We start from the raw sequence: 27,272 nt of genomic DNA, 5'->3' as shown, positions 1-27,272 counted from the left end.
TTCGGAACGAGGACTGTTCTCAAATGTCAAAAAGCGCGTCAAGGTCAAGCCACAAGCCTCTCAAGCGGGCAGCGGCAGGCGGGGTAAACGTAATATTCGTAAACCGGTAAAGCCGTGACCCGTGTTGCTGTGTTGGGGCCTGTTGGCTGTTGCGTGTACGGCTACGGGTGTAGGAAAAGAAAGTCCTGAGCGAGCGAGTGTGAATGAGACTCCACTGCGTGGGGCTGTGTCACTGTGCAAAGTGGAGGCGGTCTCCTCTCTCAGCTCTCTCCCGGTCCACTTCCCGGTCCCGCCCGACGGCGAGCCCGTTCCCGGCACCCGGCGCCGGCGCCGCGGTAGACCGCCCACACTCCACAGACCCCAGAAGTCAGGCGATCAGTCACCACTCACCTCCCGCAGCGCGGTTCCGTGGCGCGGTGGCAGCGCGGTGGGCCCTCCACCGGGGGCGGTGAACGGGCACGCCGAGGCACTCCCGCAACCGCGTGACAGCGTGGCACCCGCGGCATCACGCCTCCTCCTCCTCCTCGCTCTCCTCCTCCTCGTCGTCGCGATTGAGCTCGCGGTTGTACGGCTGCGCCTGTGCCGCGCCGCCGCCGCCCGCGCCGCCGCCGCCCGCGCCGCCGCCCTCCTTGCGCCGCTCCTCGGCGCGCCACTCCTCGAAGCGCGCTCCGTGGGCGATGCCGAGCGGGTCGCCGCCAGGCCCGCCCATCGCTCCGCCGCCGCCGCCAAAGCCGAGCCCGAGCCCTCCGCCGCCGCCGAGCGCCGCGCCGAGGCCGAACCCGCCGGCGTGCCCCTCCGCCTGTGCGGTGGTGGCGGCCATCTCGCGGTCGAGGAAGCGGTCGTACTCGAGCAGGCCTAGAAGGTTCCTAGACGGTTCCTAGAAGGTGCCTAGGAGGTTCCAGGAAGCGGTCGGACTCGAGCAGGCCGGCGGGCAGGTTCAACGCCGCCACGCTCTCCACCACCTACATGCGCATGTGCATGTGCATGTGCATGTGCATGTGCATGTGCATGTGCATGCGCATGCGCATGTGCATGTGCATGTGCATGTGCATGTGCATGTGCATGTGCATGTGCATGTCCCGCCAGCGGCCTCGCGCCGGTCGGGCAAGGAAGCGTGACCCGGGCGTCTTTTTGAGTGTGTGTGTCTGTGTGTCGCTCCAGCGCGGTGCCGTCATCTTCTCTTCCGCGTCCACCCATACCGCGCCGGTATCTAGTCCGAGCCCCTGGCTGTGTGAGTGTGGCTGCGCTGGGGGTGAGAGAGAACGAGAGAGCGGCCGGGAGCACCACCTCATCCAGGAACTCCACCCGGTCCGCGTACACCAGCTTGTCCCAAAAGCTGGCCCGAAGCAGGTACGACAGCGCGAGCAGCGTCAGCCGCGTCGAGACAGCCGGGTGGACGACGGCGAGGGAGCGCATCTGCTTGTGGTACGCGTGCGGCACCATGCGGTACGTCGACACGAACCACCGCCAACCGAGCTCGTCCGGCTCGAGGTTGTTTGTCACCCACACGACTGCGTACTCGCCGCCCCGAGCGACGACGTGCTCGTGCATGAGCAGCAGCGCGTGGGCGGTGACGCGCTCAAGCGTGACGCCGCTCGCGCCGCCCGCCGCGAGCCGCGACGGGTAGAAGAGGAACACCGGACGGCCCGCGCGGTCGACGCAAGGTGCGCGCTGGACGGCGCCGAGTGCTTCGACGGCCGCGAGCGTGTTTTCGCGCCGGGCGGTGGCCGCGGCGGTGTAGAGGCGGACATACTCGCTGTGACCCGCGCTGGCCAGGCCCTGGAGCACCGGATCGGCGGGCTCGTTCAGATTTAGGGCGACGCTTCCGTCGGCAGAGCTGGCCTGCGCCATTTCGGAGAACAGTGGAACGAAGAAAAAAATCTGAGACCCTACACAACACAGGCACATTGTCCTCGTCCCTCCCTTGGGTTGCCTGTTTTCTTTCTTTCTTTATTGTCCTCGTCCGGGGCAGAAGAGAACAACGCGACAGAGGAGGAAGTGACAAGGGAGAGAACGACGAGGGTGGGACGACCGCGTGGTGGCATGAAGGTTGCAGCGAGAATCAGCGAGAGACTGCGAAGAGAGATAGGAAGAGGCAGACTCCCTAGGGTGGGCGACGGATAGCGCACCACACACCTCTCCGTAAAATCCCTGTGTGGTGGCGGCGTGCCGTCCTCCCACATCCCTCCCTTGGGTTGTCTGTTTTCTTTCTTTCTTTCTTTATTGTCCTCGTCCCATCCCTCGTTTGGCGTGTCTGTTTTCTTTCTTTCTTTCTTTTAGGCACATTAGCACAGAGAAAGACTTGCAGCTCGCGATCTCACGATTCCCCTCTCACTGGCCCGGCGCCTTAGCCTCGATCTTCTTGGGCAGCAGCTGGTTCGACAGGTCCTCGCCGTGGCCTAGGCAGCCGTCCTCGCCCTGGCCCCAGGCAAAGACAGCGCCGTCGGCGGTGATGACGAGGCTGTGCGCATCTCCCGCCGAGATAGCGATGACGCGCTGGCCAGCAAAGGCGTCGACCTTCTTCGGCAGCAGCTGGCGCTGCACGTCGCCGTGGCCCAGCTTGCCGCAGCCTCCACTGCCCCAGCTCCAGACAGCGCCGTCGGCGGTGAGGGTGAAGCTGTGGTGGGGCCCAGCCGACACGGCGACGACGCGCTGGTCAGCAAAGGCCTCGATCTTCTTCGGCAGCAGCTGGCGCTGCACGTCGCCGTGGCCCAGCTTGCCAAAGGCTCCCTGGCCCCAGCTCCAGACGGCTCCGTCGGCGGTGAGGGAGATGCTGTGGTCGCCTCCAGCCGACACAGCGACGACGCGCTGGCCAGTCAAGGCCTCGATCTTCTTCGGCAGCAGCTGGCTCTGCGTGTCGCCGTGGCCCAGCTTGCCACCGGCATTACCGCCCCAGCTCCAGACGCTGCCGTCGGCGGCGATGGCGAGGCTGTGCGCGAGTCCAGCCGACACAGCGGCGACGCGCCGCCCTGCGAAGGCCTCGACCTTCTTCGGCAGCAGCTGGTTCTGCTGGTCGCCGTGGCCCAGCTTGCCATGGTATCCATTGCCCCAGCTCCAGACAGCGCCATCGGCGGTGAGGGCGAGGCTGTGGTACTCCGCAGCCGACACGGCGACGACGCGCTGGCCAGCCAAGGCCTCGACCTTCTTTGGCTGAAGCTGCTGCTCCTCGTCGCCGTGGCCCAGCTCGCCATAGGCTCCACCGCCCCAGCTCCAGACGGCGCCGTCGGCGGCGAGGGCGAGGCTGTGGTACTTTCCAGCCGACACGCTCACGGCGCGCTCGCCGCCCAGCGTCGACGCAAGGCGGGTCGGCGTGTTGAGCCACGTCACTTCCTCGCCGTGCCCAAGGAGGCCTGGGACGTAAGCACGGATGTAAGCACGGATGTGCTCCGCAGCGCCGCACGACGAGAGCCGCCCCTCGCCGTCGATGAAGAGGCTGTGCCAATATCCTGCGGCCGCCCTCGCCGGCGGGCTGGCCTCGCACAGCAGCGCCGAATAGCACAGCCACCGCACGGGGCAGCCCTCACCCTCTGGCAGCGCCGGCAGCTCGAAGCCGCGCTCTTGCGCCCACAAGCGGATGCCCTCCAGCGCAAGCGAGGCGTGAAAGAGCAGCGAGACGGCCGCGACGCGAGCGATGTCGGCGGGGTCGCAGTGAGAGAGGGCGCGCTCGAGGAGCTCCGTGGGGAGGTCGAGGAGGCGTGCGGGCGGCGGCGTGTCTGGCGAGGGGGCGGCGGTGGCGGCGGTGGTGAGGCGGCGCGAGCGGCGGCGCGGAGGGGTGGACATCTACGAGAAAAAGACTTCGAAAATAATCCCCGCACAACACGCGCCTTTCCTGATCGTCCTTCCAAAATCCTGCTCGTGCAGGTGGGGACCCTGTCCTCCTCCCCCATCCCTCGTCTGGGGTTGTCTGTTTTCTTTCTTTCTTACGCGCCTGTCCTTCTCCCACCCCTCGTTTGGCGTGCCCGTTTTATTTATTTATTTACACGCGCTCGCCCCTGTCGTCTGTTGTGTTGTTGTGCCCTTGTTTGTTCCTTCGGCACCTTGGCTGGGGTGGGAGAGGCGACAGGGGGGGGGCGCGGCCTTGAGTTATGTGTACGCCAACTCAGGGTGTGTGGCAGCCCGCTGGCTGTGTGGGAAAAGTCCCAGGGATCCAGCGCGCGGCGCGTTGGCCGTTGCCGTTGCACCTGATGCGTTTTGGCTTTTTTTCCGGCTTTTGGCGGTTGGGCTTGGGGCTTGGCGATGGCGTGCGATTTGGCGCTCTTGGGCTTGCGAGTTTTTGTGAACACGCATGTTAAGATGTTACATCGATCAGAACACTAGTTGAGATGCGGAGCCCCAGCAGTCATAGACCCCGTCATGCGTCTCTCGGTCTCCCCATCGCCATGATCCACCGTGTCTCGTCGAGCAGGGCCGGTCAAAACACACCAAGTCCCGCCCGCGCATCTCCCACAGAAACACACACGCCAAACAATGAAACTCAATAATTCCACTCCTCACGCGCCGTACTGGGGCGACTCGACGGCGAAGAGGTTCTCGAAAGTGCCCTCGATGTGCTCTTCCAGCATCGCGGAGAGCCCAGCCGCGGTGATGCTCACCTGTCGGGATGGGCCTTCATGATGATGGTGCGGGGCGGGTGCGCTGCCTCGAGCTGAAGCTGTGGGTGCGATGTTAGAAGCGAGAGCGTGCAGGGGGCGTGTCTAGCGCGCCTCGTGCTCCTCTCCGAGGTGCTCTTCCATCTGCCGCCGCGCCTCGATCGAGAGGTCCATCGCCTGTGAGGCCAACGGAAGCGAAGTTTGAGCCAAGGGGGAGACTTGAGGAGACGTGATCCACACAAGGGCGCGTCGCGCCTGCGCGAAGCGCCCCTGCCCCGCCAGCGTGACCGGAAGCAGCACGCCCATCGTCTCGAGCGCCTCCGGGTGGCAGCAGCCGAGCTTCTCTCTCTGACGGTGCAGAAGCTCTCGCTGCAGCCGCTCCACCTCCACCAGCTCGCCCTGGAGAAAAGAGTGTCTGCCAGATTGTGCAGCGCGGTCAGCTCGTCGGGGTGGTCAATTTTGCCCATTGCTCGTAGCACGCGCCGCTGCGTCTTGACCGCCTCGCTGATGCGGCCATCGCCGACCAAGCCTGAAGCGCGCTCGGAGAGCCGCCGGAGCGTGTGCTCGGCGACCGGGCCCGGGCCGAAGAGCAGGCTCGCCTGGCCGGCCCGCTCGATTCGCGGCGTGGCGCCCTCGGCCTCTTCGCCACCGCCGAGCAGGCAGCGCTCTTCCTCGCCCGCAGGAAGGCGGGCAGGGACACCAGTGATCCCACCGCACCGCCGCCACCGCCTGCATGAGCTCAGCCTCGAACGTACCGAGAGGTCGGAGCTATACCGAGAGTTCGTTGAGCAGGTGCGCACCAACACAGTGCTGAGCCGTGCGTCGGTGCCATGTGTCGACGTGTAGGGGCTCTGCAGGGGCTCCAGGCCCCAAATGATGTGTAAGTGGTAGGTGACAAGAAAGCTTCTCTTGTTTGTAAGGGAGTGTCAAGTTAGTACCTGGTGCCACCTCGGTGCCAACCTCAATCGAAGATCTCTAGCAAATTCCATGATCACCGCTGCCCTCGCGCTCTCCTCGGCCCTCGTCCCGCACGCGGGCCTCCGCCTCGACCTCGCCCCCGCCGCCTCGCGCGCCGACGTGAGCATGAACTTCTTCAAGAACCTGGCCGCCGCCACCGCGCCTGACCGCGGCGTCGGCGCCGAGGGAGGGAAGCAGCTCAAGAAGGTGCGGCCAGAACCTCCCTGCGCCGTCCGAGCCGTAGCCGCGCCCGACGAAGCCACAATCTCACTCTCGCATCAGCACCTTCCGCTCTCGCCGCCACCTCACCACCTCTCATTGCGCCTCCTGCTCGAACGCTCGCACAGGTCTCGCGCACGGTCAACGGCAAGAAGTCGCCGGCGGGTGCGGTGGACTACACTCGCGCCACGCGTGGGTACAATACCGCCGTCATGAACCCCACCGCGATGCAGACGCCCGGCAAGGCCAAGCCCCTCTCCCCCGGCTCCAACTACCCTGCCGGCGGCGCAGCGCTGCACGAGCAGTCATACGGTCAGAGCTGCACCGCCAGCCGCTCCTCTGACCACCGCACAAAACTCGCACCCTCCGCCGCCCTTGCGTCGCCACCCAGTGAGGCCACGAGCACGGGAGTCCCCCCCCCCCCACCCTTCTCAACCTCACCGCAGGCTTTGGCAACTGGATCCCAAAGTTCCAGCTCGCCAAAGGAAAGTCCAAGTACGGCGTGCCGATCTTCCTGCCCAACGGCACGCATCGCCCGCCCGCCCCGCTCCCCTCTCCCCTCTCCGCCCGTCCCCTTCCGCACGCCGCCCGCGTCGCTCTCTCCTTATTTCGCCCGACCGGCGCCGCTAATCCGCCGCTCTCGCGTGTGTTGCAGGCAACATCAACCCGGCGTACCTCAAGGCGGAGCGCGAGGACAAGGTCAAGTACCAGGCGAAGAACATCAACAACCTGCGTAAGCAGCGCGAGAAGATGAAGGCCAAGGGCACCTACTTCCTCGACTCGTACCTCGCCAACAAGGCGCGCGCCACACCCGACGACCGCGCAAGAGCCCCGCGCAGGCGCCCTGCACTCTCGCACCCCGCTCTCTCATTCCGCTTTCCCCGCCCGTGCACCTCCAGATCGGCAACGTGGGCTCCAACAAGGACTACTACAACAGCGGCCGCTAGATCCCGCGCCGCGCCGCGCTCTGCGCCAGAGGACCCTCGCCGGCGGCGGCGCACAGGCTATGCCCCTGTGGGTGTGGCTCACCTGTCGCTCAATAATGTCGCCCGTTGTGTGGGCGCGCTGTCGGATGTTTGTGTGTCCTCTGCGCATGCTCGTATGATCTATCAGAGGCCTCTCGCTGTGACGGTCGTAAAGTTGATTGCGCATGCACGGTGAAAAAGAGCAATACCGATAGGAACTTCCTATACATGTATCGAATATATGCCGCGACAGGAAACTCTACTCAGTTGTCGAGTGTGACCACTCGGAGAGACCACAATCTTCTAGCCTTCAGATACCTTCTCTCAATACATGCGTCGCTACGCCTCACGCCACAGCGGTCCGCTCTAATTCTCGACGGTGCTTCCAACACAGCTATTGCTCAGGGCTGAAAGTCAGCCTCCTCTCGCTCGGGCGGCTGGCCAGCGTCGGGGCGAGCCTCCTTGAGGACGGCGCGGGCATAGTCGAAAGCGGAGGCGCGCGACCGGCGCGGTCCGAGAAGGTTCCGTAGCGGGTCGCCGGACGCGAGCAGTGCCTCCTTTGAGTACCGGAGCGCGCTGCTGCGCGTTCTGGGTCGGCCGAGGAGATTGCGCAGCAGAGTGAGAGCGTGTCCAGGGTTGGCGGCTAGGCAGAGCACGGCGAGGAGGAGGAGGCGTCCCGGCCGCATAGGCGGGCAATATCTTCGTTGGGCGGCAGCGTGTCGGCGGCGCGAGGGAATCGACGATGAGCGAGGGTGGGATTGGGGTGCCGCTGCCGTGAGAGACTGGTGTCACGCTTGGAGAAAGAATTTCGGGGAGAAAAGAACTTCGAATTTCTTTCTTCTGGCGGCTCCCGCGCGGGTTAGCTCTCTCAAGTGCGCTCGCTCGTGGCGACCCCGATTCTCCACCCTGAATCCCTGATGGTTCGGAGAGCGAGAGTGGAGAGAGCGAGAGGAAGGAGGAGTCGCCCTGAGCGGCTGCTGCGCTCCTTCCGACCTTCCCCCGGACGGACCGTCCTTGAGCGCACAGCGCTACGGCTCTAGCCTCCGCAGTAACGACCGGAGGCCGCTCGAGCCTCGAGGCCGCGTGCGCTCTCTGGACTCTGCGGACTGCGCTCGCAACCTCGCATCTCCATATATTCTCCTTACGGTATTGGCTTACGCACTTGCGACGGGGTTTGCCTTTTAGTGCGCGTCGCACAGTGCGCGGTGTGCAATTATAGCAGTGCTAAAAGGCCGTAGCTAGACCGGACGCGCGGAACCATCCACATCATCACCGGCTCGCGGCAGTAAGGGCACTCTTGCATCTGCTCAGAGCATGGCCCGCAAGCACACAGGTGCCCGCACGGAACCGCAGCATGCGACTTGACTCTCGCGAAACACACGATACACGTGGTCTCTCCCCCCATCGTGGACTCGGGGGCAGCCGGCCGCCCCGTGTCGAGGCCGGCGTCCGATAGTGAGACGGCAGCAAGCGGATCGGTGACTGGCAGATGCTGCTCCGCCGCCTCTCCCGCCTCTGACCCGATCAAGCGCTCGATGGCGCCGACCCGCTCCTCGAGGCTGCCCTCGGTCGCCGCGCCGAGGCTCGCCTCCAGCCGCTCGACACGCCGCGGCAAGTCCCCGCCGCCGCCGGTCGACTCGCTGCTCACCGCCTCCTCGCACCGCAACACCCGACGCACCAACGCCTCCTCCGCATCCACCTCTGACCGGCGCAACGCCTCTGCCAGCTCCGCATCCTCGCGCAACGCCGCCCGCTCTGCCGCACCCGCTAGCTCTGCCGCCTCCCGCTCCGCCCTCGCCGACTCCTGCTCAGCAGCCAGCTGCGCCGCCCTCTCCTCCTGTGTGCGAAGCTCTGCCGCAGCCTTCGCCCTCCGCTCCTCCTCGAGCGTGCAGGCAGGCGGCGCCTTCTTGGCCTCCTTCTTCTTCGCCTTGGCCTCCTTCTTGGCCGCCGTTGCCTCCGCCGCCTTTGCGCGCCGCCTCGCCTTCTCCTCCTCCGCCCTCTTGTCCGCAGCCTCCTTCTCGCGCCGCGCCGCCTCTGCCTGAGCGGCCTTGCGCGCCGCCGCCGCCGCCCGCTGCTCCTCTCGCTGCGCCTCCTCCGCCGCAAGCCTCTCCGCCTCCCTCGCCCGCAGCGTCCCCTCTGCTGCCGCTCGCTCAGCGGCCAGCTTCGCCTCCGCCTCTGCCGCAATCGCTCGCCTCTGCTCCTCCAGCGCCGCAGTGTCCGCCGCCCGGCGCGCCTCGTCCGCCGCTCGCTCTGCCTCCCGCCTGCTTGCCGCCTGCTCGCGCTCTCGCGCCGCCGCCGCCTCCTCCCGCTCGCGCTGCTCGCGCCGCTCCTTGGCCTCGAGCGCCTTCTCGGCCGCCTCCGCCGCCTCCCTCAACGCCGCTGCATGTTCTGTGAGAGCGCGCACGCACCCGGCGTGGTCCTTTGCAGGAGCACTGGCGGCGTCGACGATAGCCACCTTGGCCACCCCCTCCTTGGCGATCTGCAGCGCGGACCTGCCGTCTGCAGAGCGAGCCTTTGTTGTATCCGCGCCCGCCCGCAGCAAGCGGAGAACGACGGCGGGGTGGCCGCAATAGGCGGCGTTCGGGTGCCGCCGGACTCGCTGTTCCGCTGGTTGATCTCAGCGCCGCGCCGTATCAGCAAGCCCGCGCGTGGCCATAGCGCGCGGCGAACAGCAGCGCCGTGCGGCCGTCGCTCCTCTGCAGGTTGACCTCAGCGCCGTGCCGCATCAGTAACTCAACCACCCGCTCGTGGCCTTGGCTGGCGGCGCCCATCAGCGCGGTGCCGCCTCGGCTGCCATGCTTGTTGATCTCCGCGCCGTGCTGCAGCAGCAGCTCAGCCACCCACTCGCGGCCTTTAATGGCGGCGGCCATCAGCGCGGTGGCGCCGTCCCTGTTCTGCAGGTTGATCTCAGCGCCGTGCCGTATCAGCAGCTCGACCACCCGCTCGTGGCCTTCCTGGGCGGCGTACATCAGCGCGGTGCCGCCGCCGCTCTCCTGCAGGTTGACCTTCGCCCTACGCAGGAGCAGCTCGACCACCCGCTCCTGGCCGTTGCGGGCGGCGCACATCAGCAGCGTGACGCCTCTCTTGGACGTCGCGTTGACCCGCCGCCATCAAGCCACGCCAGCACCGCTTCCTCCTCGCCACGCTCCGCCGCTTGCACGTCCATGCTCAGTCCACCAGGGTTCCGGCTCCTAGCCGGATAGGGGGTCCTTATGGCCCCTCCCAGATAGGTAGGTAGGTTGGTCTTGTTTCGCCCAAAAGGGCCCTGCAATAGGTAGGTGCCCCCTATTTTCATCTTTTTTCGCTTCGCTGCGCGGCCTGGGGATAGGTAGGTAGGTAGGGCGTTTTGGCGCGAGTCAGTCCCAACAGACCCCCTATCCGGCTAGGAGCCGGAACCCAGGCTCTTTGGGGGAGTAGGGGGTCGTCTGTACGCAAAGACCAGGGCGGTTTGGGGGGTAGGATACACCCGGGCGTGGCTGGCAGGCTGACCCGTGCACGGAAAAGCTGGGTTCGAGTCGTCAAACATTGAGCAGCGGAGGTGTGCCGAGCCCGACGGCGACCGAGGGGGGACCAGGAGGGAGTAAGTCGACTTCGCCCAGCGCTGCAGGAGCACTTGCAGCTCCGCTGCGAGGGATGAAGCTAAAGAGGTTCTTTTTCTCCGCAGCCCCCCCGCGAAGGCGCGCGACGGCGACGGCGCCGTGTGGCGGTGCAACACTCACGGACTCAGCACAGTCTCAACTCTCACCGGTCTGGGTCTCAGGTGGTGCATAGCTCTATCGCGTACGGGGCCTACGGGCGGTTCGGCCCGCAGCCGCACAGTCATCTCGGGATTTACTTTTGGTGCGCGCACTGCGCGGTCCGGTGGCCGGTGCTACCTCAAACCTGCTAATAAAACCGCGAAAACTAAAACAAAGACAGGTGTCAGGTGCGAAAAACATGATCGACTGCAGACGCGTGGAGTCGCGAGGGTTGCGCCCCCTTGCGCCACGCACCATCTTGTGACTTACCTTACCTGCTGGCGCCGCGGCCCCTTCCCGCTCCCGCGCATGAAGGCCTGCTCGTCCTCCGAGAAGCTGCGCGACCAGATGCCGGTGGCGCGGCAGTCCGCCTCCGTGCCGATGGTCCACACCTCGCCGCCCTTGTGCTCGTGGACAGAGAAGCCCCCTGCGCGGTGAGGTGGCGGCGCCGGGTGCGGCGAGGCGTGTGTGTGTGTGTGTGTGTGTGTGTGTGTGTGTGTGTGTGTGTGTGTGCGTGCGTGCGTGTGTGTGTGCATGCGTGTGTGCGTGCGTGTGTGCGTGCGTGCGTGCGTGCGTGCGTTTGCGTGCGTGCGTAGGCTGAGCGAGAAGGGCGATGGTCTCCACACACACGCTGACCTGGCCGCACAGCGCAGCAGAAGACGCACAGGACCGAGCAGCCTCTCTCGGTCCGCACAAAGCCTCGCCCCCCGCGGCTGGCGTACATCACGCCCATGTTCAGGCTGGGCGTCACGTAGATGCCGCGGCCGAACGTGTCGCCGCTCCTCGGCCTCGCCGGGTCTCCGTTGGATCCGAGTCCGCCCACCCTGAGCCCTGTCTGCACGATGCTGCGGATCGCATTCGGCCCGGCGTCCGTGCCGTGATAGGCCACGCGCCAGCCTGCTGCGCCGCCAGCGTCAAGCCATGCGTCGTCCTCAAACCTCCCACGCACGGACAGACCCAGTCGCCGCCAACCTCCATCCACGGCGACGTCCGCAGAGCGATCCAAGTCCGACTCATCAAGCTGCAGCGTGGAGCGGAGGTCCCGCCGCCAGGCAGGCTCAGTCGACCAGGCGGGCTGCTCAAGCGGCGCAGCGTTCTGCGCTGCGAGTGCTATCCGCGTAGCGGAGCGCACCATCAGGTCGAGCGTGCTGGGGCTGGGGCTCGCGTGCATTGAGAGAGAGGGCGCGCGCCGCCAGGCTGAGCTCGATTGAGTGTCAGGCTTCATCCGGAGCGTGGCTTGATGGTGCCGGGTCGCGCCGCTTTCTTTTTTCATAAGTTTGTTTTTTACCACGAGCAACTGAGGCAAGAAGATTCTCAATGGGCCAACTTTGCGAAATTGGCACCATGATCGCACGCGAACTGCGGGTGCTCCTCTTCCTCTGTCGCTTCGCTCTCCTCTGCCTCGTTCTGCGACGACGCCGCTGCCTGCCGATCCCTTGCCCTCGCCTCTCGGCGCAGCTCTGCCCTCCTTGCTGCATATCCTGGCCCCTCGAGTTTATCGAGCTCTCCTCGCGCAAGGACGACTCTTCTGACGCCCACTGCGACCATTTGCCGCCAGCAGCCGCCAAATTCTTTTTTCATAAGTTTGTTTTTGACCACGAGCAACTGAGACAAGAAGATTCTCAATGGGCCAACTTTGCAAAATTGGCACCATTATCGCACGCGAACTGCGGGTGCTCCTCTTCCTCTGTCGCTTCGCTCTCCTCTGCCTCGTCCTGCGACGACGCTGCCGCTGCCTGCCGATCCCTTGCCCTCGCCTCTCGGCGCAGCTCTGCCCTCCTCGCGGCATATCCTGGCCCCTCGAGTTTATCGAGCTCTCCTCGCGCAAGGACGAATTGACACCCACTGCGACCATTTGCCGCAACCGATCGAGCTCCAATTCTTTTTTGCAAAGGCACCGTGTTCGCACGCGAACCGTGGTGCTCCTCACATACCTCAGAGTGCATGGATGCATTTCGGTTCCTCATCGTCGTCTCGCTGCCGACTACGGCACTTTGCCTGCGCCCGTCTCACACGGCACTCCTGCGCACATCTCGCACGGCGACAGTCGCGGCACCGCCGACTGCGCGCCGGGCATCAATTTCGTGTGCCTTCCGCTGGCCGCGCGGGGCTCCGATCGACGACCCAAAGCTCGCCGCGCTAGACTGCGCGATCATCACGTCGTCCCTAATCACCACCGGGGGCAACGGCCTCGAGGAGAGCACCCTGATGATGGCCACCTGGAGCAGCACTGCGTGGCTTCTGGGAGGGGTCATCGCTGGCGGCTTTGCTCGCGGCTCGATCGAGAGCCCTGCGCGCGCGGTGTGGGCGTGTGCCACTTGCTGGCTGGCGGCGGCGTGCATCTACACCCTCGCCACCTACTTCATGGCGCTCTCGGGCGGCACTTGCGCCGGATTCTTTTGCTCCGTCGCGACACCTGGCGCCGAGCGCGCCTTCTTCGCTCTGCCCGACCTGTCGCCGGTGATGGGGACAGTGCTCGCGCTCACAGCGTGGCGGGCGGCCTACTCCTTGCTCATGGGCTCCGCGATCGAGCCCCCGGACCGATGGTGAGGGCCCGGCGTGCTGGTGGTCCCTATGTGTGTCTGTGAGCTGTGAGCCGTGAAGGTCGGCTATGCTGCGGGCAAATGTTGTATCCCGAGCGTCATGGTTGATACTACGTTCCAGTATGGTGATCAGAGCTGTGTCTGACAAACCTATACTGAGAGCCGTCGGCCAAGCGGGGCGCGACGTCAAACTGCCAGCCAACATGTCACTCGGACTCCCCGTCGCCGGCCGCGGGCCGGGCGCTGCGCACAGTGCACACCGTGCAGGAAGGTTTTGCAGGTGCACCTCCACCTGGCTGCAGCGGGAGGGGAAGCGGCTCCGCATAATACGGCTCTGTATATGCTCGGCTTCGAGACGCCACCTCCGCCGCTCTCCTCCGCCGCGCGGCTCTGCATGCTGCGTGACGCCGCGTCCGCGGTTCTGCACAGCTCTCAGCTGCTCTCCGATGACCCTCCCTGTCCCTGAACCGCGCGAGAAATCTCGGCGGGCAATATCCTGCTTGACCGTTGACGACCGCGGCAACGGAGCTACGGGGTGTGGAGGGTGAGTTGACCAGGGGTTGTGCGCTGGGCCCTCCTGCTCGGCTCCAGCGAGTAGACCAGTGTTGTCATCATCAGAGTAGAAGGATCTGACCTCGGGGCCGATGTGACCAAGCGCTGGTAGCGTGGTTTTACCGCACATCTATGATCTCACAGTGTGCCGGCAGCCGCCGAGCAGTGTCGCTCACACAAGCCGCAGCACAAGTGACTGAGGGCCAGTGAGGGCGAGCCCATCGCTGTGACAGCTGTGGCAGCCGCACAGTGGGCTGTGCCAACTGTGCGGAGCGCGTGAGCAGCAGAGGAGCTGCTCTCCAGGCTTCTGTCGCAAAGAGCTGCATGCCACCGAAGGCGCTGTCGAGGTTCGCCGAGCGCGGCGCAGGTTGGAGGAAGCCGCCACCGACGAGCGCGTTGGACTTTTCACTCCGGACAAAGACGGGTACACGCACACGAGCCGCGGTCGTGTACCCGTCTTAGCGGCGAGGCGCGGGACCGTCTGTGGCGAAGTGGGTCGCGTCCTCAGATTTATGTCAACTCAGCATCCACACCCTCTACGTCGCCGACGTGGGCCTCGCGCGCGCGGCAGAGGCGACGGGCGGCAGCAACCTAGGCAGCAACGGACAGTTCTCGCACCTGTCGACGCAGAGTGTCTTTGGGAAGGCAGCCGACGCGGGCTGGTCAGCGGCGCAGGCCGAGGAGCTGGCGCGGCTCGTGGTCGGGTTGGCTCTAGTGCGGAAGAAAGCGGATGCCGCTCGCGGAGGCGCTGCCGCGGCTGGAGGCGCTGGCCGAAGCAGCGGAGGAGGTGGAGGAGACAGCAGCAGCGGATGAGCGCCAGTGAGCAGTGTGACCTCTGCTGGGACGCGCCGCGCTCGGTGCGCTGGGGTCGACAGCAAGTGCCCGATTTGCCGCCAGCCGGCGCAGCCCATCGCCGCGACTGGGCGGCTGGTGGCGGCGCAGACGACGGCGGTCGGTGGGCGAGGGAGGCGCGGTGGGTGGGCGCGGTGGGTGGGCGCGGTGGGTGGGCGAGGTGGGCGCGCGCGCGCACGGGGCGAGGGGCGTGGCGACGATGGCTCATAGCTCGATGGTGTGACACTCGGTGTAATAAAAAAAATGTCCCGCTGCTCTAATCAAACGCGGGCGATCACACGTGTGTGAAGAGTGTCAAGGTTTGGCGAGAACGGTGCCCAAGCTAGATCAGCTAGATCGCCGCATCTCTTCAACCTGTGTGCTCTGACCTGCTCTCGCGTCAACCCGACCCCGCTACCCACACAGGATGTTCCGCTTCCTTCTCCTCGCCTGCCTCCTCGCCGTCGCCGCCGCCTTTGTCGCGCCGTCGGCAGCGGCCGCTCAAAGCCGCTCCGCTGGCATCACCATGGGTGGTGGGCCCAAGGTGCCCGCCGATGAAACCGCCTACCGCGACTCGCAGATTCCACGCTGACCATCGCCACGCCCTTCGTCGGCCTCAGGGACCGCTGTGGGGCTACACGGTTGGCTCGCGCGCCCCGGATGCGGCGGTCGCATCTGGAACCACCAAGTCCGAGCAGGGCGAGTGGGCCAAGAAGTTCAACAAGTTCTTCGGCAAAAAGGAGGCACGCCCAACGCTAGCATGCCCTCACCACGTCCAACAGCCACCAGCCTCTCTCAAACTCCCAGCGTTCTCTGCTCTCCCGCCGGCCCGTAGTGCACCGCCCGCCGCCATCGCACCCCCTCGACGGCTCGCGCGCGCTCCATCCGCTGCCCAGGCGCCGGAGCCGCCCGCCAAGAAGGGCTCCCGCCTGAAGCGCCCCGGCACGATCTGAGCGCGGCGTCCGCGCCGTGCGTGAGTCTCGGGATCGGACCCTCGCTCCGCATGCGCGCGCGCGACCGTCCTCGCCGATCAGCGGCGGGTGAGCCTCGCGACGCGCTTGCCGGCGCCGGCCGCCAGCACAGGCGCACAACCTAGGGCTCGGAGCGGCGGCTCCAAACGTCGGTAGAGATCGGCAGCGACGATCAGTTAGGGAGAGGTGGGTGCGGTCTTAGACAACCCCTCCTGTATGATTGGAGATTGCGCGGTTTTCCCCCGTCTAGACGCGCTGGCTTCAGATGTACGCTCAGCAGGGCGCGGTGGCGGCGCTCTGGCCCCCTCACCAATTTCTCGCTTGCTCATGCGTTGGCGATTCATAAACGACAATGAGAGCAGAGAGCCAGAGCGCAGAGGCAGAGCGCAAGGAGACAAGGTCACCAGACTCAGGAGAGACAGTGACAGGAGAGCGAGAGGTGAGTCAGAAAGAAGGACTCACACACGCTGTGGCAACGCGACAGGAGACTGGAGTGTCGGCCCCACTCCTCTTCCCCCTCCCCCACCTCGTTGCCTCACATCATGTTCGTAAGAGCCAATACAAAGATAAAAGGAGCGAGCACATCGCTGACCGCTCCCTCGCCTTCTCTGACTGTTTCACGAACAGGCCGCTCGCGGCACAGCCGGCGCACAGAGACCACACAGACCTCCAGCTCGCACTGCCCGCAGCGGGATCGTGCCGCCGTTCTAGTAGTCGGCGGGGTCGTCGAAGAGCTTGCCGCCGAGCGAGTCCGCCTGGGCAGCGGGGTGGCGACTGGCGTTGAGGCGGTGGGCGCAGCGGGGTGTTGCAGCGGGCGTGCGACTGGGGCGGCGCGTTGTGGCGAGGGCGAGTAGCTGGGCATGGTGCGACAGCGAGGAAGGGGTTGCCACCTCGCGGAACGACGTCGCGGTGCCCTGCGCCTCTGACTGGATGTACAGCGTCACAAGAAAAACGACCGGGATGAACAGGCCGAGGATGACGGCGAGGAAGGCGCCAAAGGAGACGTCGAGGCCGATGGTGCCGCCGTCCACGGCGACGACTAGGGTGGAGAGAGAAACGGTGAGCGGCGGGTCGAGGCCGGGCGATGCGCCGGAGGTGGGAAGGTGCACCGCCAGCGAGCGTCTCCGAGAAGGAGGCGAGCGTGGAGTCGGCGGACATGGGGTTCACCGTGGGAAGGGCGACGGGCGCCGCGGCAGCGAAGCCGCGCTGGACCGCGAGCGACGGCGAGACGACGAGCGCGGGGCTGGAGGTGAGCAGAGCGAACATGGGGATCTTGAGTCGATCGCGTTCGAAGATTGCCAGGTTGGTGCCCATTAGAGGCGGAAAGAATTTTGACAACGTCGGACACACGATTCCCAGCCCGGAGAATCGGCGAGGGACTGCGAAGGGGGACTCCCCCCCGATCGCGACGGCTCCACCCCATCCGCCTTTGCGTCCGCGAGGAGCGCACGGCCGAGGGGGTGTGCGCGGTTGCTCAAAACCTCTCATGCTCGACGCGCAGTGTCTTGGTGTTTAGCGGCAGTCCAAGCAGCATTCTCCTGCGGCACGGTGTAGGGCGTGGTGCGTGTGGGCTTTTTTAGGTTAGGTAGAAAGGTGAAGAACAGTCAGGCTCGGACTGGACACCAACGCGGTATGGGTGGACGCTGGACAGATGATGACGACACGCACGAGCGACACACAGACACAAACAAGCTCACAAGCCAGCGGGCTGCCACATGGGCGTGGCCGCCCCTCCATGGTGTTCTTTCTAGCTGCTAGAATGAAAATACTTTCGAGTGCCACAAACACTGCGCCGTCCCGCCATCACCTACAGGCTGTCTTGGGCGATGGTTGGGATGTCCAAACGCCACCATCTTGGCTCTTGCGACCTCAAACCCGCGACTCCGTGAGGCCACTCCAACTCGCACATCTCCAGCTGTAGGTTGTAAAAGAGTCTCTCTCGAGGTTCTCGAGGTGGATATCCTTTGGCCGCGTTGGGTAGCGAGGATTGGTGTGACGCGATCCACGCAGGCGTGTTTTCTGGCGGCCGACCGTCAGTGCACGGATTTGCCCCTTCTCCGACTGCCCCGGCTAGTTCCCGAGGTCGTCGGGTGTGACCCCTTCGCCGCCCGAGACCTAGCGCGGTAAAAGAGTCTCGTGCCCAGTGTTGTGCGGGGGAGTTCGACGCAAAATTCTTCTTCCGAGCTGGTGTGCCGATGTTGTGTGCTAGTCTGCGCCAGTCCAGGCCTCTGCGAGAGCCTCTAAAGCGGTGCGGTCGCGGTGTGTCCTCGTACCACTTTCATTCAATCAAAACCTGTAATGCTCGACGCGCAGTGTCTTGGTGTTGAGCGGCTGCGGCTTGGACAGGGGCTGTTTTTTCTTCTTTCTACAGACGGTCGCCGATGCATTCCACCTCCTCGCTCCGGCGCCAGCGGGACCTCCTAGGAGCCTCGCTATGGAGCACGCTCCAGGCCACTGACGACGGGCTCCTCGACGACACGCTTGGCGTCCTCGAGGCGGAGTGTGCTCCGTCCGGCGGCGGCGCGGGTGGCGAGCGGGCGGCGGCAGCGATGCGTCTCTTTGCGGTGCTCGCTGCTCACTCGCTGCACCCGAACCAGCTACGCCGGCTGCTCGCGCTGCACACGGCGACTGGCGAGGGCGCCCTGCTGCACGCCCTGACTCAGGCCATCTCCCGCACAGCCAGTGAGCCGCTCGGCACGCCGCGCCGGTTCTTTGCCTTCAACGGCGTGCACCCGCCGGCTCCGCAGCCGCCGCTGCAGGGCGAGTGCTTTGGCCGCGACGCCTTTGTAATCTGGTTCTGGCTGCGGCTCGACGTGCCGCCCTCGCCGAGGCCTCCTCGCTCTTCGAGCGGCTCGCCCTCGTCCAATCGGCACACCGGGACAGGCGGCGGCGGCGGCGGCGGCGACAGCGGCGACGGCCGTGGGAGTTGGCGGCGCAGCGACGAAGGCGCCGACGGGGCGGCGCCGCAGAGCGTGTGCTCCTTCCTCGCCACCGCCGGCCACGGCGTCGAGGTGTCGCTGCGAGGAGGCTTGCTCACGGTCGTCGCGATGAGCCCTAAGGGCGGGGCGGCGTCGGCGCAGGTGCCTGCGCCTCTGTCGGCCGGCGAGTGGCACTGGGTGGCCGTCGAGCTCAGCCAGCCGGCGCGCCGCTTCTTCTGGCCCTTTGAGAGCGGTGGCGAGCCTCGCTCTCCTCCGCGTGCAAGCGGCGGGAGCAGCGGCGGCGGCGGCGGCGGCGGCGGCGGCGGCGGCGGCGACGGGTCGGGGACGGTGCCTCGGCTGTGCGTGCGCGTGGATGGGGTGGAGGCGCTGCGGCAGCGGTTCGTCTTCCCCGCTCCGACCAAGGACCTCCGCCACTGGAGCGTCGGAGGGCCGCTCCCTCCCGGGGTGACGGCGCACGAGTCGACCTGCGCCCCGCTGTCTGGCGCTCAGATCGCCGAGCTGCTGCTGCTGCCCGCCGCCGCAGCCGGGTCTGCGGCGGTGAGCGGCGCCTCCGCGGCGCTCTCCGCGTCGCGCGCCCGCTCGCTCGAGGAGGGCGCGGCGGCGTGCGGGGTCGTCCCAGCCCTCTCCCTCCGCCCCTGTGGGCTGTTCGTGCTCGGCGGCGCCACGCCCCTCCCAGCCTTTATGAGGGGCGGCGGAGGCGGAGGCGGAGGAGGAGGAGGCGGAGGCGGAGGCGGAGGACGCGGAGGAGGCGGAGGCGGAGGCGGAGGGAAGGGCAAGCCGCCCGTCGCGCTCGTCGGCACGCGGCGCTCTCCTCTCGAGGCCTTCTGCTGCGCTGGCGGTGCTGCGTGCGTCCCTCGCCCCTGCTTCCGCGTGAGGACGGCGTCTCTTCACACCTGCAGCTGTGGACAGGTGCCCGTGCGGCCCTCGCCCTCCTCTCCGCGTGTGCAGTCGGGCACGGCCAGCACGGGCAGCACGGCCAGCACGGGCAGCTCGGCCAGCCTCCTCCTCCTCCTCCTCCTCCTCCGGGGCCAGTGCCTCCGGCGGCGAAAGCGTCGGCGACGGCGGCGGGCGCGCTGCGCCTCTTCCGGCTGTGCGTGTGCGGCAGCGAGTGCGAGGCGAGGCAGGCTAGTGACGAGGGGCTGGTCGGTGTGCCCCTTCCATGACTTGGCCATGACATGTCCGGGACATGTCCTCTCAGGCGCGCGACGAGAGGCTCGTCGGCGTGCTCGCCGCCGCGCTGCGCCACGCGGCGCCCCTCCTGCTGACGGGCGGTGCTCTCGACGAGGTCTGGCGGATGCACGAGCACCTGTCGGCTTCGCGGCCGGGCCGCGGCCGCGCGGCGAGTCCGAGCGAGGAGGGCTCTCTCTCTCCATCGTCCGGCGCCTCGCGCTGCGATGAGCTGCGGCGGGGGCTGCGAGACGAGGTTGCGAAGCTCGTCCTCTCGGACCTCCGCATCTGGGCGCGCGCGCACGTGTCGCTGCAGTGCGAGGCGGCGCGGCGGCTCGCGCGCATCGCGGGCCCCTCGCCCGCCGCGGAGACCGCGCCCCCGTACCCGCCCGCCGCCGCCGCCGCCTCCGCAACAGTGACGGTGCAGCATCTGCTGCTGCTGCTCCGCGCGGTCTTTCCCTACCCGAGCGGCCGGGGGAGGGAGCGGCGTCTGTCCGGTCGCGTCGGCGGCGCTGGAGGCGGCGGCGGCGAGGGCGGCGTGGCCGCCGTCGGCGCGGTCCGACACGAGCTGCTCCGCCTCTGCCGCGCTTTGCCGCCGTCGCGTGGGGAGGAGAGAGAGAGACAGAGGAGAGAGAGAGACAGTCCCCTGATACACAGTCCGCCCCCCGCCCCCACCCCCCGCCCCCACCCCCCGCCCCCACCCCCGCCCCCTTATATCGCCTCAAGCGCCCCAGCGCCCACGCCCCCGGCGCTCCCCTCCCGCGCCTCCAGGTCGACCTCCTACTGACTCAGCTGCAAGAGATCACCGACGCCGACGCGCGCGCGGAGCTCCTCTCCCTCCTCGCCAGCTGGACCCTGCCCCACCCGCTAGAGGCCCCGCACGCAGACGCCGCTAGAGGCCCCGAGCCGCACCCGCCGCCGCTCAGAGCTGACCGGGCCCTCCCCGAGCCTTCTTGGCGTCTACCTGTAGGACCCCGCACGCCCACGCCAACGCCGACGCGACCAACCGCCTCCCGCAGCCTCCTCCTTCCCGCACCTGCCACCGCCGTGGCCGCCGCTTCCGTTGCCGCCACCGCCTCCTCCGCCGCTGCCTCCGCCGCCCCCCCCGCGGCAAGCGGCGCCGGCGCCGTGCGGACGCTCTGTGCGGCGGCGGTGAGTGCGCGGGGCGGGCTCGGGCTGGCGCTGCGGGCGATGCACACCCAGCACGAGGGCCAGCGGGTTGCCGCGGTGTGTGGCTCGCGAGATTCCCCCGAGATGACCCGAGATTCCCCGAGATCACGAGGGCCGCTTCGGCGTGTGGCTCGCGCGGGCTCCTCCCGCGACACAGTCGGCTGCCACGTGCGCGAGCCGCGTGCGAGCCGCGTCCCGTAGGTGTGCCTCGCGGGCGCCCTCCTGCGGGCCAGCGGCCAGGCGGAGGGGGGGGCGGCGGGACGGAGCGAGCCCGACGCGGCGGTCGGCCTCCTCGACGAAGTCTTGCAGCGCCACCCGGCGACGCCGGCCGTGTGGCTCGCCCTGCTCCACCTCGCGTGCGGGCAGTCTGGCGCCGCCGCGCTCGCGGTGCGGCTCGCGCAGTCGCCCCCCCGCGCGGTGGCGGAGGCGAAGGTGCCAACCTCGGACGCGTCGCTGCTCTCCGAGTCCGCGCTGCTCCTGCAGGACGGCGGCCTGCTGCGGGCTCTGCTCCGCCGTTTGCCGCCCGGAAGCGCCCGGGGGCCGCCCCACTTGTCGACGCCCGGGGCGGCTCCTGCCCATCTGGGGACGTGGGGGAGCTGGAAACCCCCATGTGTGTGTGTGGTTTGGGGGGGGAGGGTTGGTGTCTCACCCTGCCCTTGCCCAGCCCTTGCATGCGGAGGAGTCCGCCAGCTCGCCCTTGGGAGAAGTCCGCCAGCTCGCCCGTAGGCTCGCCGAGCCCACTCGGCGCGGCGGCGCTCAGCTCTCTGCGCGCGCTGCTCCGCTGCACCGACCACGGGGGCGCCAACGCCGCCGCGCTGGTGCGGGCGGGCGTCGGCCCAGTCAGGCTCCTCGAGGTGGCCCTCCCGGCGCCGCGCAGACAGGCGGCCCACGACGCGTTGGCTGCTGGCCCGGGGCCGCAGCCGCGCGGCGAGGCGGGCGAGAGGCGGAGGGAGATCGGCGACAAGCTGGCGCGCGGAGGCGGCACGCCTCGCGTCTCCGCCAGAGAGCTCGAGACTGACGTCGTGTGCGACGAGTCGCGTTAGGCGAGGAGGCTCTACGGCGACTCCGGCGCGACGCGAGCGAGTGGGCAGGCTGCGCGGCCTCCCCCCGCGCCGGCGGCGGTGCGCGCGTCCCTCTTGCCGCTGGTCTCGCTCGGAGAGGGCAGGGTGTTGCTGCTGCTGCGCGTCGGCAGCGCGGAGGCGTCGGCGCCGAGCGGCTCCCCGTCCCTCCGCTCCGGCGAGGGCGAGGTTGCGGAGGGCCCTGGCCGTGCGGGATGCGAGGCCTCGCGGGACGGGAGCCCGCTCTCTTCCGGGGCAGGCAGCCGAGCGGGGCTTGGCTGGGATGGGACGGCGGCGGGCTTGCTCCACGTCGCCCTCGGCGCCAGCTGCGCCTTGCGGACGCGCTTGATGGCGGAGGCGCTCTCGGAGCATTGGGTGTCTGAGGAGTTGCCCCTCCCGGCGCTGTGCTCGCGTGTGCTCGCCGCAGTGCCCGCCGGCGAGTGACGCATCTCTGGGGAGAGCGGTCGCCTCGCTCACGTGTCCAACGAATGCAGCGCCCAACTTCCTTAGGCGAGTACCCTCTCTGGAGAGCGGTCGTCTGCTTCCATGCCGCCGCCGCCATCCAGGTTCGCGTCAAGCACCAGCCGGTTGCGGCGCGTCCAGCGAGCGGCGAGGGCGCCGCGGCGGCCTCCTTTCTCGGCGCGGTTGCGACCACGCTGCTGCACATCGACGCGCTCGCCTTGCGGTCTGCCTCCCTCTGGGAGGCGTCCGAGCCGCACCCCGCCTCTTCTCCGCCATCGGGCCGCGAGAAGGAGCTGTTGGCGCTGACTGTGCGGGCCGTGGTCGAGCTGCTCCAGGTCCTGCTCGACCAGCGCCGCGCCGGCGGTGGCGGAGGCGGCGCCCATGCGGCCAACGGCGGCGGCGGCGGCAAGCTCAAGCCGCTTCTGGCCCTGCTGTGTGAGCCGGACCGCCAGTCCTTCTCCCTCGTGCTGCGCTGCTTGCTGGCCGGGATCCGGCACGGCTGGACACCGCCCTGTGCCGTCGGCCAGGCTGTCCGCGCGGCAGCGTGCGAGGCGAGCGCGTCTCGGCTCCTCCTCTGGCTCCTCGCGCCGATCGGGATGGCGCACGCGACGGCCAACGTCACCCTCGCAACCGTCTGGTGCCTGAGGAGCATCGCGCGCGCGGCGGGGGAGGAGTCGTCCCCGGCGTGGCAGCGCTCTGTGGCGGACCGGTGTGCGCGGCTGCTCGCCGCGCTGCTCGCGCGCCGGGGCTCCACCGGCCACTGCTGGCTCGAGCTCCTTCCGATCGAGGCGGCGCACTATCAAGCGCTGCAGCCGCCGGCGGGCGCAAGCGACGTCGAGTTCAAGGTAGCCGTCGCCACGTCGCGCGCGCGGGCGCGGTCCTTCGAGAGGCAGATCAGGAGGCACTCGAGCGGGGAGGACGGCGCCGGCGAGGCAGCGCGACGATGCGAGATGCGTGAAGAGCGCGTGCGCCGCGCTGCCGGCGGGGCGGCTTCCAGCGGCGGGTCGCCCCTCGCCGCCGGCAGCAGCCTCCTCGACTCGACCGAGGTGGAGGCGCTCCTGCAGAGCGACGCCGTCGAGAGCGCCGTGCGGCAGATCCGGACCGAGGCGGCGTCCTCCGTCGCCGGCTCGCTCGAGGCCGGCTCGCAGCCGTTGGACAGGCCCGCGGCGCGGGGCGCTGCTCTTCCCCCGGGAGGGGGCTCGGCCAAGCGCGGCTCTTTCGCGCCGCTGGTGGCGGCGGCGGCGGCGGCCGACACGGCGGATCTCTCGATGGCGAGCCGACTCGCGTCCCTGGGCGGCGAGGCGTCCGAGGAGCCCCTCCGCCTCTTCCACACGTCCACTCCCTAGGAACGCCTTTGCGGCTGTACCGGCTCCTCCTTCCCACTAGGAGCCTGCCCGCAAGCTCGAGGTGTCACTGCTCGGCCTGCAGCGCGACGCGGAGGGCGAGGCGGCCCGAGCGTGGCGGAAGCTGCTCTGCTCGCTCGCCCACGACCCGTGCTTGCGCCTCGCCCCCCTCATCCGCCTGCTCGGCGCCCCAGACAGAGCCGCGCAGGGCGGCGCCCCGCTCGGTCCACCCCGCGGCGGGGCGCCGCTGGCAGCTTCGCCACTGCGGTGGAAGCTCGACCAGTGGGAGGGGCCGCGGGTGCCCAGCGCGGCCGGCGGCGGCGGGAGCGGTCGCATGCGGCTGCGGGTCCGGCGGGACTGGTACCCAAAGGACCACGCGTCTGCGGCGGTGTCGTACGGAGCGGCGGCGGCGAGGGAGAGCGACGGGGGCGAGGCTCCTCTCCTGGCCCTCCCTCGGCCGGGCGGGGGCGAGGAGGGCGAGGAGGGCGAGGAGGGGGAGGAGGGCGAGGAGGGGGGCGAGGGCGAGGACGGGGGCGGCACGGGCGCGGGAGGCGCCGGCTACGGCACCGGCGAAGGCGCGGGGCGCGGCGGCGGGGGCAGCGCGAGGGCGGCGGCTGTGGAGGAGGCGGCGGCGGCGGCGGCGGAGGAGGAGGAGGAGGCGCGTCGGCTGCAGGCCGAGGTGGTCGGCTCGGCCTCCCCTCCCCTCCTCTCCGTGCCTTGCCGGCTGGTGCGGCTCCTCTCTGCGCAGCCGGGCGTGCTGCAGCTGCACCGCGACGCGGTTCGCTTCCTCCCCGACCCGCCCTGCGAGGCCGAGGCGGCGAGCGTGGCGGAGGACCGCAGCAGCTGCGTGGAGGCCTCCTCCGTCGAGGCGGCGCGGCCGCGTTGCTGGCCGCTGAGCTTGCTGGACGACGTGGCGCAGCGGAGGCATCTGCCGCCGGACTGTCGGGCAGCCAGACGCGGTGAGCTCCAAGTGAGAGTGAGGGGCCTGTGACTTGGACGTAGGTACTTGCTGCGGAGGGTCGCCCTCGAGCTCTTCCTCGCCTCGGGCCGCTCCCACTTCCTCACCTTCGAAGCAAAGGAGACGCGCCGCCGCGTGCACGCGCGGCTCCTCTCGCTCTGCCCGCAGCTGCAGCGGCGCGGCGCCACGGCGCGGTGGGAGGGCCGCGACCTGCTCGAGGCTCCGCCCGACCCGCGCAGCTGCTCACGCCGCCTCCCCCCCCCCCCCCCAAAAAAAACCTACGCCCCACTCCCCGCCCCCCGCCCCCCGCCACACCTCCACGCCCCCTGCCACTCCCGCCCCCGCCCCCCACCCGCCCCCCCCAACCCCCCGCCCGCCCCGCCCCGCCCCCTCCCACGCCCGCCTCGCGGCGCGGCGCGCTCCTCCAGGCGCGGCACGCCGAGCTCGTCGACGACTGGCGCTCCTGGCGCATCTCCAACTTCGACTACCTGATGCAGCTCAACACGCTCGCCGGCCGCTCGTACAACGACCTCACGCAGTACCCGGTGGTGCCGTGGGTGCTGCAGGACTACACGTCCGAGACCCTCGACCTGGCCGACCCGGCCGTCTACCGCGACCTCTCCAAGCCGGTCGGCGCGCTCGAGCCCGAGCGCGCCGACAAGTTTGCCGAGCGGTACCGCGGGCTCGCGCAGGAGTACGACCCGCGCGCAGGCGAGGCGGCCGGGCTGCCCCCCTTTCACTACGGGTCGCACTACTCGAGCGCGGGGGCCGTGCTCTACTACCTCCTCCGGCGCGCACGCGCCACGCCACGCCACGCGCCCGTGGAGCGCCGCGCCCACCTCGCCGACTGCCCGACGCAGGCTGGAGCCCTTCACCAGCGAGGCCATCCGGCTGCAGGGCGGCCGCTTCGACGTGGCGGACCGGCACTCCGGCCGAGAGAGAGCCGAGAGAGAGAGAGAGAGAGGGAGAGAGAGGGAGAGAGAGAGAGGGAGGGAGGGAGGGAGAGAGAGAGAGAGAGAGAGAGAGAGAGAGAGAGAGAGAGAGAGAGAGAGAGAGAGAGAGAGAGAGAGAGAGAGGGAGAGAGACAGACGAGAGAGAGAGAGAGCCCGGATGTGGCGCACCCGAGGAAGAGCCGGCGGGCGGGCGTTTCGACCGCCTCGTTGAGAGAGTGGCGGGGAGGGCTGCCGTTGCACGGGGCCGCGCCTCTCCCGAGATGTGGGGAGATGTGGGGAGATGTGGGGAGATGTGGGGAGATGTGGGGAGATGTGGGGAGATGTGGGGAGGTGTGGGGGGAGACATAGGTTCCGGGCTGTTGCACAGGCTCTTCGACTCGATCCCGGAGACGTGGCGCTCGTGCATGAGCAACATGTCGGACGTTAAGGAGCCGAGATCGAGCCGAGATCGAGCCGAGATCGAGCCGAGATCGAGCCGAGATCGAGCCGAGATCGAGCCGAGATCGAGCCGAGATGCAGCCGAGAGAGGAGCAGCATGCCGGACGGCAAGGAGCTCCCGTGCTCTCGGCCACGCCTCGGCCGTCCCTCGCGCAGGAGCTCATCCCCGAGTTCTACACGCTGCCCGACTTCCTGCGCAACGACGCGCAGCTCCCCCTCGGCACGATGCAAGCCGGCAACGCGCTCGGCGACGCGCACCTGCCGCCTTGGGCAGCCAGCGCCGAGGGCGCGTTGCAGCGCCGCGCCGCGCCGCGCCTTCCCCCGAGCGCGGCCCCGCCCACCCCGGGCCGCCGCTCCCGCGCAGGCTTTGTCGAGCTGCACCGCGCGGCGCTCGAGTCGGAGCACGTGTCAGAGCACCTGCACTTGTGGATCGACCTCATCTTCGGCTGCAAGCAGCGCGGCAGGGCGGCCGCCGAGGCGCTCAACGTCTTCTACTACCTCACCTACGAGGGTGAGGAGATGTGGGGAGATGTGGGGAGATGTGGGGAGGTGTGGGGAGGTGTGGGGAGATGTGGGGAGATGTGGGGAGGTGTGGGGAGGTGTGGGGAGGTGTGGGGAGGTGTGGGGAGGTGTGGGGAGGTGTGGGGAGATGTGGGGAGGTGTGGGGAGATGTGGGGAGATGTGGGGAGATGTGGGGAGATGTGGGGAGATGTGGGGAGATATGCCTCACCTCCGAGGGCGGCCGCCTCTGCTCGCCACCCTCGACCCGCCCCCCTCGCCCAAGGAGTGCTTACCTCGTCACGATCGGTCTCAGGCGCCGTCTCGCTTGACACGCTCGGCCCGCAGCAGGCCGCACTCCCTCTCCACGTCTCCCCACATCTCCCCACATCTCCCCATATCTCCCCCCACGTCTCCCGCAGCAGGTCGCACTCTCTCTCCCCCACTCTCTCTCTCCCACTCCCTCTCCCCCCGCACCGCCTTGCCCCCCTCCTCGCTCCACACGCCGAGCGACCGCCGCCGGCCAACACCCCGCCTCCACCTCTGATCGCACCGCCGCCGCTCTCGGCACGTCCACGACACGGCCCATTGACGCGCCCGCTGACACGTCCACGACGCGTCCACAGCGCGAGGCGGTCGAGGCGCAGATTCTCTTCTTCGGACAGACCCCGACGCAGCTCCTCTCCAGGCGGGCCGGGGGGGGGGCGGGCCGGGGGGCGGGGGAGGCCGGGGGGGCGGGGGGGGCGGGGGGGGCGGGGGGGGCCGGGGGGGTGGGCGGGCCCGGGGGGGCCGGAAGGGGGGGGCCGGGCGGGCCCGGGGGGGGGGGGGTTCCGGGGGTGGGGGGGCCCGTTTCGGGTCCAGACCCAACCCCCTCCCTCAAAAGGGGGGGTGAATTCCGGGGTAAGCCCGGAGGGCCCCCCCC

The 27,272-nt window shown here is 68.6% G+C and overlaps 5 protein-coding genes across 5 annotated transcripts in view; 3 read left to right on the top strand and 2 right to left on the bottom strand.

The window, feature by feature from the left end:
- Positions 1-7,943: 7,943 nt before the first annotated feature.
- EMIHUDRAFT_102218 (hypothetical protein) lies at positions 7,944-11,638 on the bottom strand (the record flags this gene model as incomplete). Its single annotated transcript, XM_005771944.1, has 3 exons — positions 7,944-8,843; positions 10,743-10,894; positions 11,104-11,638. The coding sequence occupies 3 exons, from the start codon at positions 11,636-11,638 to the stop codon at positions 7,944-7,946; spliced, it is 1,587 nt and encodes a 528-aa protein (XP_005772001.1).
- A 4,433-nt stretch (positions 11,639-16,071) lies between these two features.
- On the bottom strand, positions 16,072-16,678 carry EMIHUDRAFT_209171 (hypothetical protein; the record flags this gene model as incomplete). Its single annotated transcript, XM_005771943.1, has 3 exons — positions 16,072-16,119; positions 16,255-16,403; positions 16,474-16,678. The coding sequence occupies 3 exons, from the start codon at positions 16,676-16,678 to the stop codon at positions 16,072-16,074; spliced, it is 402 nt and encodes a 133-aa protein (XP_005772000.1).
- Positions 16,679-17,745: 1,067 nt separating this feature from the next.
- EMIHUDRAFT_209170 (hypothetical protein) lies at positions 17,746-19,177 on the top strand (the record flags this gene model as incomplete). Its single annotated transcript, XM_005771942.1, has 4 exons — positions 17,746-18,177; positions 18,334-18,480; positions 18,667-18,905; positions 19,123-19,177. 4 exons carry the CDS (start codon positions 17,746-17,748, stop codon positions 19,175-19,177), a joined length of 873 nt encoding a protein of 290 aa, XP_005771999.1.
- A 1,750-nt stretch (positions 19,178-20,927) lies between these two features.
- EMIHUDRAFT_451161 (hypothetical protein) lies at positions 20,928-21,946 on the top strand (the record flags this gene model as incomplete). Its single annotated transcript, XM_005771941.1, has 3 exons — positions 20,928-21,168; positions 21,366-21,608; positions 21,684-21,946. Coding segments are annotated over 3 exons (745 nt in total), but the record flags the coding sequence as incomplete, so codon positions are not given.
- Positions 21,947-23,308: 1,362 nt separating this feature from the next.
- The window catches only part of EMIHUDRAFT_451159 (hypothetical protein), a 5,932-nt gene continuing 1,968 nt past the window's right edge, over positions 23,309-27,272 (top strand). Inside the window, exons 1-10 of the mRNA XM_005771940.1 lie at positions 23,309-23,470; positions 23,547-23,891; positions 24,177-24,473; positions 24,890-25,251; positions 25,322-25,384; positions 25,782-25,842; positions 26,009-26,138; positions 26,217-26,363; positions 26,667-26,701; positions 26,977-27,038. Coding sequence (XP_005771997.1) covers positions 23,429-23,470; positions 23,547-23,891; positions 24,177-24,473; positions 24,890-25,251; positions 25,322-25,384; positions 25,782-25,842; positions 26,009-26,138; positions 26,217-26,363; positions 26,667-26,701; positions 26,977-27,038 — 1,544 coding nt within the window. The 5' untranslated portion in view covers positions 23,309-23,428. The remainder of the gene's footprint in view (positions 23,471-23,546; positions 23,892-24,176; positions 24,474-24,889; positions 25,252-25,321; positions 25,385-25,781; positions 25,843-26,008; positions 26,139-26,216; positions 26,364-26,666; positions 26,702-26,976; positions 27,039-27,272) is intronic.

Source organism: Emiliania huxleyi (assembly GCF_000372725.1).
Source record: "Emiliania huxleyi CCMP1516 unplaced genomic scaffold EMIHUscaffold_37, whole genome shotgun sequence".
NCBI lineage: Eukaryota > Haptophyta > Isochrysidales > Noelaerhabdaceae > Emiliania > Emiliania huxleyi.
This window is presented reverse-complemented; position numbering and strand designations above follow the sequence as displayed.